Source organism: Chlorocebus sabaeus, chromosome 10, assembly GCF_047675955.1.
Source record: "Chlorocebus sabaeus isolate Y175 chromosome 10, mChlSab1.0.hap1, whole genome shotgun sequence".
In the NCBI taxonomy this organism is placed as follows: domain Eukaryota; kingdom Metazoa; phylum Chordata; class Mammalia; order Primates; family Cercopithecidae; genus Chlorocebus; species Chlorocebus sabaeus.
In genome coordinates this window covers 27,637,158-27,649,217 of record NC_132913.1, presented here as the reverse complement: position 1 = coordinate 27,649,217, position 12,060 = coordinate 27,637,158, and the positions used below count along the sequence as shown (strand labels likewise).

General features: G+C 34.2%; 1 protein-coding gene across 1 annotated transcript in view; it reads left to right on the top strand.

The window, feature by feature from the left end:
* LRP1B (LDL receptor related protein 1B) overlaps window positions 1-12,060 on the top strand; it is a 1,897,925-nt gene that overhangs the window by 1,740,564 nt on the left and 145,301 nt on the right. The window contains exon 67 of the mRNA XM_073019651.1: window positions 6,810-6,926. Coding sequence (XP_072875752.1) covers window positions 6,810-6,926 — 117 coding nt within the window. The remainder of the gene's footprint in view (window positions 1-6,809; window positions 6,927-12,060) is intronic.

The window sequence follows — 12,060 nt, the reverse complement described above, 5'->3', positions numbered from 1 at the left end:
TCTCTGTAACTCATACTACCTTTCCATGCTGATAATACCTAAGTATTCAGGGACTACATGAATAATATTTTATCGTGGTGTAATTATTTGGGTTTTTTTAAACTCCTTGCAATTCTAATAGCAAGGTAATTTTTAACTAAAACAAAATGAAATGCACAGATCTTATTCAGTTTGATGATTTTCTTCTACTGTATACAATGTGTAACAGACACCCAAAAGAAGATACAGAAACTTTTCTTCTAGGCAGACACTTCCCTGATGCTCTTTTCAATCAATTTCCCCGACACTCCTCTTCACATCCACTATTTCTTCTATCATCATGGATTGGTTTTGTTTGTATTTGGATTTTATATACATAGATATGATATCCATTATTTTGCTTGTGGCTTTTTCACTTGCATAATGCTGTCAAATATTTTTTAATGCTGTCAAAAATATTTTTGACTTATTGTATGTTAAGAATTTATTTTTTTATTCTTGGGTAATATTCAATTTTATGAATATATTCCAAGTTGAATGATTTAGTAGTTAATAGTTATGATAAGGTTGCTTATCATAATCAGAAAGGTTATAGCAATAACATGTCTTATACAAATTAGTTTTATAAATATTTACTTTTATTTTTATCTGGTGAATACCTACAAGTAAAACTGCTGAGTCACATGGTAGATATGTTTACCTTTATGAAAACCAGCAAGAGAGTCTAGGTCCTCCATATTCTCATAAAAATTAGATATGGCTTTTTTGATTTCAGTAATTCCAGTAAATATATAGTGGTATCTCATTGTAGTTTTCATTTGCATTAGCTCGATGACTAATGATTTTGAGAACCTTTATTTGTTACACAAATATGTTTTGTGTGTAGGGGGGAAGTTTCTGTTCAAGTGTTTTGCCTACAAATGGGTAGGCTTATATTATATACAAATATAAGAATTTTTATGTATTCTGAATAAGTCCTTTCTAAGATATGTATGTGATAAGTCTCATTATTTAATGATATGTCCCTCATCTCTTCAGTTGGTTAGTGGTGTCTTTTAAAGACCAAAACATTTTAATTGTGTTGAAGTCTAAATTTGTCATTTTTTTTTATTTTACTGTGAATGCTTTTTTTTTTTTTTTTTGATGCCTGTCCAAGTAACCCTTATCTTTTCCAACATTATAAGAGTATTTTCCTATACTCTAGAAATTTTACATTATGTTTATACTCTCAGATTGTTTTTTTATGTATGGCATGGGATGGAGATTTATGCTTTTTTATAGAGATAACCACTTGTTTTAGCAATATTTGTTTTAAAAGACTTGCCTTTCTTCATTAAATTGACTAGAGGCCTTTATCAAAACTCAATTGACATTACTAATTTTTTTATTCATTTTGTCCAATAGTACATTCTTTTGATTACTGTAGCTTTATAGTAAGTCTTACAACCAAGTACTGTAAATTCTCCAGCTTAATTTTTCTTTTCCAAGAAATGTTTGATTATTCTACAACCTTTGCATTTCCATGTTTTTCTTTTCTTTTCTGTTTGTTTGTTTGTTTATTTGTTTTTTACACAGAGTCTCACTCTTGTCACCTAGGCTGGAGTGCAATGGCACGGCATGGCTCACTGTAACCTCTGTCTCCCGAGTTCAAGTGATTCTCCTGCCTCAGCTTCCGAAGTAGCTGGGACTACAGGCACATGCCACCACACCCAGCTAATTTTCATATTTTTTAGTAGAGACGGGATTTCAATCAGTTGGCCACGCTGATCTCGAACTCCTGACCTCGTGATCCACCAGCCTCGGCCTCTCAAAATGCTGGGATTACAGGCGTGAGCCACCACCATGTTCAGCCTTTTCCATGTAATTCTACATCAATCTAAACAATCTTATCTATTTCTTCAAAAAAAAACTTGCTGTAATTTGACAGCGATTAAAGTAATTATATATATATATGAATATATATACATAAAACTTTGGAAAAAATGAACATTTTAAACAATTTTCAGTTTTCTAATCCATAAACATGGTATGTATCTGCATTTCTTAGGCATTATTCAATTTTTCTCAGCAATGTTTTATAGTCTTCAGTATAAAGATCATACATAAATTTGGCTAGATGTATGCATAAGCATGTGTTTTTTCATTGATGCCATTGTCGATTTGTTTCATTTTTGTTTATTGCTAACATATAAAAATACAATTAAATTTATATATTGATCGTACATTCTATTACCTTCTTAAATTTACTTATTACTTGCAGTAGTTAGTAGATTCATTTGGGTCTAAAGAGAAATTTAAATTCCATTCCCACTGTTGTTTTTTATTTCACTTCTCCATGTATTGCTCCCAGAGGCATCCCTAGTGCTAGATTTTTAAATCCCTTTCCAGAAATATCCCATCCGTATACAAACACCAATAGTATTACATTATACACTACATATAATTCTCTTATTTGAAAGTCTCTCATCTTACCTTTCTGGGAGAATCAAATTTATTACTAGTATCACATGTATTATGTGATAATATGTTTAAAATGAAAACAAGTTTCTACATACTATATTTGTTTTCTCCATACTTACTCCATACTTTCTCCAACACTTGAAAAGGGGAGTAATGAGATATTTGAATTCCATTTAACAATATAAACTAATGTAAAACATTATATATTGTGAGCATTTTATATTAACTCCGGAGGTAATATAATGTGGAAATATATATGTTCTGTTTTATATCAGTTTTTTGAGCCAGTGATTTTTAATTCTGGTTTCTCATTGGAATCATAGACTAGCTTTAATGAATACTGATGTCTGGAGCATACCCCAGAGAGTCTGATTTTATTGATTTGATATGGGATATGGTTTGGGCAAAGAGATATTTTAAAGTTCCCCAAGTGATTTTAATGTGTAACCAATTTGAGAACCGATGTTTTAGGCCTTACTCATACAGTCCCCCCTCTAAAATGTGTCTGTGTGTGTGTGTGTGTGTGCGCGTGCGCGCGCGCGTGCACACCTCAAGGGAGGTTTGAAATGCAGAAAAATGCTGTGTAGTTTGTATTTGGAATTTTTACAAGTAATTTCATGGATCAAAAAACTTAAATAACCTGGAAACATAAAATTTGTATAACCTTACATAAGGCAATCAATGTTTCCTGCATTACTCTGTCTTCACGCCCCAAAAGGAAATTTTAGCAATGAACTCTAACTTGGTTTTGTCAAGACATAAGTGCAGACATTTTTAAACACAAGCTATGATACAAATGTTTAAATATAGAAAAATATACAAAAGGGATTTAGGAAAAAATTGATTGTCAGTACCAAATACTAACCTTTGGCAGTCAAGGAGACTTGTTATGCTGAGAATTAGTATTATAAAACTGGATTACGTGGACTATTTTTCTGGTCTAGTCTGATCTTTCTTATTTTCTTATATTCTAAAATTTTAAGACATTATTTAAAAATAGTACAAGCAGCCCGGGAATGTTGACTCGCACCTGTAATCCCAACACATTGTGAAGCCGAGACAGACAGATCACCTGAGGTCAGAGGTTCACGACCAGCCTGGCCTACATGGCGAAACCCAGTCTCTACTAAAAATACAAAAATTAGTCGGACATGGTGGTGCGCACGTATCATCCTGGCTACTCGGAAGGCTGAGGCAGGAGAATCACTTGAATCAGGGAAGTGGAGGTTCAGGGAGCCAAGATCACGCCACTGCACTCCATCCTGTGGGACAGAGTGAGACTCCATCTCCAAAAAGAAAAAAAAAATGGTACAAGTAATACATGCAAGGAGTAAATAAGACTAATATTTATACATAGAGCAGTATTTTCAGAGTTTATTTTACCTGGAAAATAAAATAGACATCCAAATTGTTCAGTTCAAAACCTATTTTCAGTGGTCATTCAGTCTAACATATTTCCTGATTGTGTACAGAATGTTACATTAGAAAGTTTGTGAAATTTAGGCCAAATTTTTAACTTAAAGTTAAATATAACACAGACAAGGTGGCTATAATATAAAGCAGAAAACATTGCACCTGACAAAAGTTACATTCTGAATAATTATTAGCAGGCAGGAAGAAAAGGAAGAAGAGAAATTCAGACAAAACTTTTTCTTTTTTTTTTTAAGTAAAAACATGCATTTGAAATCTATCATAAGAATTTTTCTAATAAAATGTTGTTGAAGCTGGAGCTGGATATAAACTCCTCCTTTGCCATTTAACATATTTGTGAGATTGGACAAATTATTTAAGTGTTTTGAGAGTTATTTTCCTCATATGTTTAAATACATATAATAATACTTCTTAAAAATATTATGAGGATTAGATGTGATCCTGTGTATGAAAATGCTTAGTCAAGAGTTAGGGTGGATCCTCAATAGATGTTCAGTATTTAATTTTCGTAAGTATACCTAAGTCACTTTTGCTTTCTTTTATTATTATTATTATTATTATACTTCAAGTTCTAAGGTACATGTGTACAATGTGCAAGTTTTTTACATATGTATACATGTGCCATGTTGGTGTGCTGCACCCATTAACTCGTCATTTGCATTAGGTATTTCTCCTAATGCTATCCTTCCCTCTTCCCCCTACCCCACAACAGGCCCCGGTGCGTGATGTTCCCCGCCCCGTGTCCATGTGTTCTCATTGTTCAATTCCCACCTATGAGTGAGAATATGCGGTGTTTGGTTTTCTGTCCTTGTGATAGTTTGCTCAGAATGATGGTTTCCAGCTTTGTCCATGTCCCTACAAAGGATATGAAGTCGTCCTTTTTTGTGGCTACGTAGTATTCCATGTTGTATATGTGCCACATTTTCTTAATCCAGTCTACCATTGATGGACATATGGGTTGGTTCCAAGTCTTTGCTATTGTGAATAGTGCCGCAATAAACATTACGTGTGCGTGTCTTTATAGCAGCATGATTTATAATCCTTTGGGTATATACCCAGTAATAGGATCGCTGGGTCAACTGGTATTTCTAGTTCTAGATCCTTGAGGAATCACCACACTGTCTTCCACAATGGTTGAACTAGTTTACAGTCCCAGCAACAATGTAAAAGTGTTCCTATTTCTCCACAACCTCTCCAGCACCTGTTGTTTCCTGACATTTTAATGATTGCCATTCTAACTGGTGTGAGATGGTATCTCATTGTGGTTTTGATTTGCATTTCTCTGATGGCCAGTGATGATGAGCATTTTTTCATGTGTCTATTGGCTGCATATATGTCTTCTTTTGAGAAGTGTGTTCATATCCTTTGCCCACTTTTTGATGGGGTTGATTTTCTTGTAAATTTGTTTAAGTTATTTATAGATGCTGGATATTAGCCTTTTGTCGGATGGGTAGGTTGCAAAAATTTTCTCCCATTCTATAGGTTGTGTGTTCACTCTGATGGTAGTTATTTTATTTTATTTTATTTTTTTTCTGTGCAGAACCTCTTTAGTTTAATTAGATCCCATCCAAGGAAAACTACAAACCACTGGTCAACAAAGTAAAAGAGGACACAAACAAATTGAAGAACAGTCCATACTCATGGATGGGAAAAATCACTTTGTTTTTTTATGTTATTTGAATCTGAATTCTATAAGTTGCATTTCAAAGTAAAGTGTAAGAACCACCACCAATAACTTACCCACTCCTTTAGCTGATTTGTTTTACTAGTCTGAGACAGGAAGTACTTCACTGTCCATCTCTAGTATAGATGATAAGGAGTTTATCTGAGTACATGAAAAGGAAATGTGTTCTAGATTGTGTATTGAGGCTTATAATTTTATCATTTTAATGTTATTTAATTCATAATTTTGATACTCCAGAATCTTGCTATTCAGTGTGTTTCATAGACAAAAGAATATTATTGCCAGCCAACTCATTAGAAACCCAGACCTACTGAATCTCAATTTCCATTATAGCAAAATTCCCAAATGACTTATATTTATGCACATTAAGGTTTAATGGAGCACTGTTTTAGCTATATATAGTTCAATATTATAGTTTAAATACATATGATTTAAACTTTAAATAAATTCTTATTACATGTTTTCTGATTCTAGCTGATATACATGTAAGTTACATTTGTTGTAAAAAGCGCTAGATCAGGAGTAGAAGCACACTTCTTTTATATTGGCTGTGCCATTTAATGATAGTGAAAATGTATTAAGTTCCTAAATTTCCAAAAGTTTTTATTTCACCATCTATAAGGTGAAAGGCTAGTTAATACTTTTCCTGGTACTCAGTGGAATTGTTTAAAGGTTCATGTGAGATGGCCCATCATTAATGTTCAAACTCTATACACATGCGAAGCATTTGAAAACCAATGAGTTTGTGAGTGGGCAGTGGCCAGGATTTAGAAAGAGCAGCTAATCACAGATCGATTATGAGTAAGAGCTCCTTAGGGAGAAACACAAGATGACAACCGTAGAATTTTAATAATAACCATATATTTTGTTGCTTTATAGCAGAAATACAGGGTGGAGAAGAGAAGATGTGTCCTAAATGAAAGGACAACTGTCCAAAGTGCTGGGATTACAGGCATGAGCCACCATGCCCAGCCAATTTTGATTTTTTAAAAACTGATTTGTGTTGACTTTGCTTAGATAGTCCAATCGGTTTCTTCCTAATTAGCTCACAGTGAAAGCATGAACAATAACAACATAAAATAAGACCAAAAAACAGATTTTCCTCAGCACTTGCCTTCAATTTTTCCTAAGGATGCTTCTTAGTAACTGAATTAAGGAAACATTATATGCCATGGACTTGTCATGGCAGTCAGGACATTGTGAGGGATGTCTTCATGGAAATCTACAATGCAAACTCTGGTTCTTTCCATTACAGATAAAAAGACTTGTGGACCTCATGAATTCCAGTGTAAAAACAACAACTGTATTCCAGATCACTGGCGGTGTGATAGCCAAAATGACTGCAGTGATAACTCAGATGAAGAAAACTGTAGTAAGTAACTCTTCCTAATAATGTTGTGAGCTTGACAGCCCATTCCATAAGCAGGATGGCAACTTTTAGTTCTGTTAAGGTGTAAATTTGAACCTATCTGTCTTATGGCTCACGTTTTTATACATATATTCACATTTGGATGAGAATATTCAGACTACAATGACCTGAATCTCAAATGGTAGAATTATCGAAATACTTATCCTGAAAGTTATTTTGTTACAGTTCTCACAGTTGGTAGGAAACTATCATGAGGTTTAATGCAAACCCTTAGTAGGCAATGAAGGAAACCATTGATGCAAGTTCACACAATGAGCTGAATGATGTGGAGTCACTGTAAAACATCTCATTCTTTAACAAATGGTAGTCATTTCATTTCAGTCTCAAATCCTTTTACACTACAAATTCACCCATGAGCATATTTCAGTGAAATATCACTTATTCTCTCTAGAGTAGTCAACACCTTATATATTCAGGATGCATTTCTCTGAAAATAGAAAAACACTATTGTTACCATCTGTCTTCTCCATTTTTATATAATACATTTAAAAATAATAATTATCCCAAAATTTTACTTTCTGAAGAGTATGGCAGTTATATAAAATTCTGACAGTATCTCCAGATTGTAGCATTTATTTCAGAATATATATATATATACTGAAATATATATACTGAGACCTTAAATACTGAGACCAAAAAATACATATGTATTTTTTGAGACAAGGTCTCACTCTGTTGCTCAGGCTGGAGAGCAATGGCATGATCACGACTTACTGTAGCCTTGATCTCCCAGGATCAGGTGTTCCTCCCACCTCAGCCTTCCAGCTGCGACTATGGAAGCATGCCACCACACCTGGCTAGTTTTCTTTTCTTTATAATGTGTAGAGACGGGATCTTGCCATGTTGTCCAGGCTGATCGCTAACTCTTGGGCCCAGGCGATAAACCCCGGCCTCCTAATGTGTGCGGATTAAAGGCGTGAGCTGGCCACACTCGGTCTGAGTATATTTCTTATTGGCACTTTTATACACTGTCATTTAAACAAAGAAAGCTACACAAGCATGTTTAAAATAACATAATAATCAAATTCCATTTATTAAATATTTATGTCTGGTACTTCCAAGAAGACTTAATGCAGATTAATAATGATAGTGTCTATTCTTGCAGACATCTCATTGAACTAAGAGCATTCATTTCCCCAGAGGCAGAAGACTAAATCTACATAGGAATACGTTATATGAAAGCATATAATTAGTAGAGTGAAAGCCTGAATAAACCACTCAGATATTTGGCTTGCAAAGTACCAACTAATGTTTTGGATAACTTTCACAACTTAATCTGACCTGTCTTTGGGAAGGAAGTATATTAAGCATGAAATCTCTGGATTATTGTGATTATAGAATATCCTGCATATAGAAACTTTTATAACTCCCTCTTTACATACATATCTTCTAACAGGTCATAGTCTTTAGAAAGATAAAGAGCACTGCAGAGAGTCAATAGAGTTTTAGATTTCTCTAAACACCAGTTTTTAAAAACTATGTATGGAAGTTCTCTGATCCACTTAATGATTAAAGTAAAATTCTGATGGGGTGGAGCTGGTAGGGATAGAAGCATAAATACAAAAAATCCCCCCACAATTATGCATATACTTTCTGCTTATTTATGAACCAGAACTTAAGTGTACAAATGTCTACTTAGATTTTTTCTTGATATATTTGGTGTTAATCATCAATAAGGTAACTGAGAGCAAATGCCTTATAACGGAAGGATGTTGAAAGCAGAAGAGGGTGGATGAGAGGCCAACTCTGAAGACATGTCTTGGAGAACTTTTATTAAGGGGGTGGTTGAATCTATGTGAGAAGTTGGCCCACTTTTATAATAAGAAAAACAGGAGAAGAAGGAAGGGCTCACCTGCTTCTGAGTCTGCTGGGTTTTTCTACGTGGCTGAATATCATTGTACTGACATGTAAAAGTCAGCCTTTGGCACAAGAAAGCAAGGAGAAAGAACATTGACTCTTACTCTTGCTTGTCACTGTGGAAACTCAGTGATAAATCTCTGTAGCCACAGTGTCCTTAAGAAAAAGTGAGGGAAGTGGTTGCAGTATCAAGCATGTCAGTATAAAATATCCAATTATGTGTGGTTCTCTTTTAGTGTCTGTTCACTCTGAGCTTGTTGACTAAGGCAAGTCATATTGATGAAGTTGCAGAGGAGAGATGACAGTGAACAAGAATGAAGCATTTTACGGTTGTAATATGGAAGAGTAGTAGGCATATATGGGACAAGTATAAGAGTATGTTCACATTTTACACATGTAAGAGGAATGTCAGAGTATGTTAGGGCAAATATGAAAGTATAGTCACATGTTCTGAACATGTAAGAGTATGTAAGAGGTTGGATCCAGGGGTCTAGATAATTGAATAGGGCTTCAAGATGCTATTTTGAATAGGCCAGAAGAAATGGGAAGCTTTCGACATTGACAATAGTTCTACATAGGCAGAAATTTAGTCAATAAAGAACGAGAAAATAATTCAGTTATTTATTTGGGGAGCACCAAAATGTTAGTCACATTGAAACAAGCCTTAGAAGAAAATACTATTGCTGTACTAAAATCTATCAAGATATTTACAATTGTTATCTATTAAAATAATTGTAAACACAGACACACACACACACACACACGTGCACATCGCTGTCCTAAAATCGCTGTGGTATATGTTGTCCTATTTTCTAAATAGTATCGATCAATGTTATGCACTTTGATTCATGTTTGGCAGTTATTGTTAGCTATTATTAAGTAGTGAAACATATCACAGACATATAAATCAACCTAGATCATCATGTGTTGCTTAACAGTGGGGATGCATTTTGAGAAATTTCTCGCTAGACAATTTTGTCATTGTGTGAACAGCATCAAGTGTACTTACACAAACATAGATGGTACAGACTACTACACACCTAAACTATATGGTTCAGCCAATTGCTCGTAGGCTACAAACCTATACAGCATGTTACTGTACTGAATACTATAGGGAACTGTAACACCATGGTATGTATTTGCCTATCTAAACATTAAAAAATTATAATTTATGACACCACCACTGTATGTTGTTGGAAACGTTATTATGTAACACATAACTGTAGCTGAAAAATAACAGCAACATAATTTAGAGTCACTTTTGGTTTTCTTTGTTTATGAATCTGATTTCATGCATTTACTTTTTAAATTGTGTTGGAGATAGTCCACAGATAGAGATGGGAAGAGTTCAAATAGTAGTGGGGCAATTAACTGCCAACTACATTTTAAACTTAATATGCTCTCTATGTTTTTATATTTACATAGGATAATTAGTTCATTGTCATTTTATCATCCTCTGCTTATCATTTCCCTCGTTAAGTGTTCATCAGGGACACTGCTTGAACAATTTTTTCTGCTCTTCAAAACAAGAAAATCTCATTGTCATTGGAGTTATTTTGTAATCTGGATCAGAGGTTTGGAAATAATTGAGAAATCTCAACATCTATACTATCTTTAGCAACAAAAAAATAAAATACGTCATATATGCCATCTACGTTACTGATTTACAAAATAAATAACTTTATATCCTTACATTATTAAGAAGTAACTAAAAATCCAATCGATTTTAAAATAACAAGTAATTTAAAATTTAGGTTTACATAGACAAGCTGCTTCTACCTTATTTGAATTTCTAGTGCTTTCACACTGAATTTCTATCAGAAGATTATTTGTATAGAGTGTAAGTTATACTGATTGTATTCTAAAAATTCTTGTCAAATGCTATCATTGACATTCATATAACTTTTGAACTTATCACCAAGAGTTTTTAAGGTAGTAGAGAAACTGAAGTCCACGTCTTTCTGCTCTGCCATTTACTCTATGGTGTTGAAAGCCACTTTTATTTCCAGAACATGATTTTCTTCAGTTTTGTGTAAAATGAATTCCAAAGCTCTTTTCAATTCTGTGGCTGTATGTTTTTGCCTCCATCAGTAATCAGTATTGAAGTAAATAATCAGTCTATATGATGTCCCTGTATTTTGTTTTTTTTTTTTTTTTTTTTTGAGAGGGAGTCTCACTTTGTTGTCCAGGGTGGAATGTAGTGGTGCTGGTGCAATCTTGACTCACTGCAACCTCCATCTCCTGGGTTCAAGTGATTCTCCTGCCTCAGCTCCCCAAGTAGCTGGAATTACAGGTGTGCATGGTGGTGCCCAGATAATTTTTGTATTTTTAGTGGAGAAGGGGTTTCACCATGTTGGCCAGACTGGTCCCAAACTCCTGACCTCAGGTTATCTGCCCACCTCAACCTCCCAAAATGTTGGGATTACAGGCTTGAGCCACCGCACTTGGCCCTTTATATTTTATTCTTATTGAAGAATCCCAATTAGCCTTTTAAAACACGGAAAGCATACCCTGCAAAAGCTTCTTGGTTGCCAATCTGGCTTGTCTAGATGAGGTTTATAGAAAACCTGGCTAATTGTGCACATGTGGAGTTCCGCATCTACCCTTGGTCCAGGAATATAGGTAATATCAGAGAAAAATTAGCATGAAAATAGCATTTTAGAAATACAGAGGAAAATGTCACACCCAATTTTATTTTTCAGATGGGTTAGATTTTACTACAGTCATTTTGTTGTTGTTCTTCTCTTTCACAAGAAAAATAGTTTCATGATAAAGTCTGAAAATTGGTCTTTTACTTTATCCAAAAAAGATCAAAGGTAAGATAAGCAATAAGGAAAAATTCCTTAGGACTTTCCGTGATAACTAAATTACATTTCCCTCAAGAGATTTTCTTTTTGAGCTATCTAGTGGCAAAAGATTCTGAGGTATATGAATGATGGTTAGAAATAGACTCGGTACCCTATTCCTTGATGGTATTTGTGTATGTATAAAAAATTCATCATTATTATTCAGAAGTAGATTTGCTGGCATTTTAAAAAAACATAATAGAAACATGCAGAATTTCCACTTTCCCTGGAAAAGCTTTTCCCAGCAAATCTCTCAGCCTCTCTACTGCCATTTTGAAGCAGAATAATTAATAATGTTAGGACAAAGTCTCTAGAAAATGAGCATTCTGTGGAACTCTTGGGTAAATGCTTTCAACTACTGGCTTGATAACTTT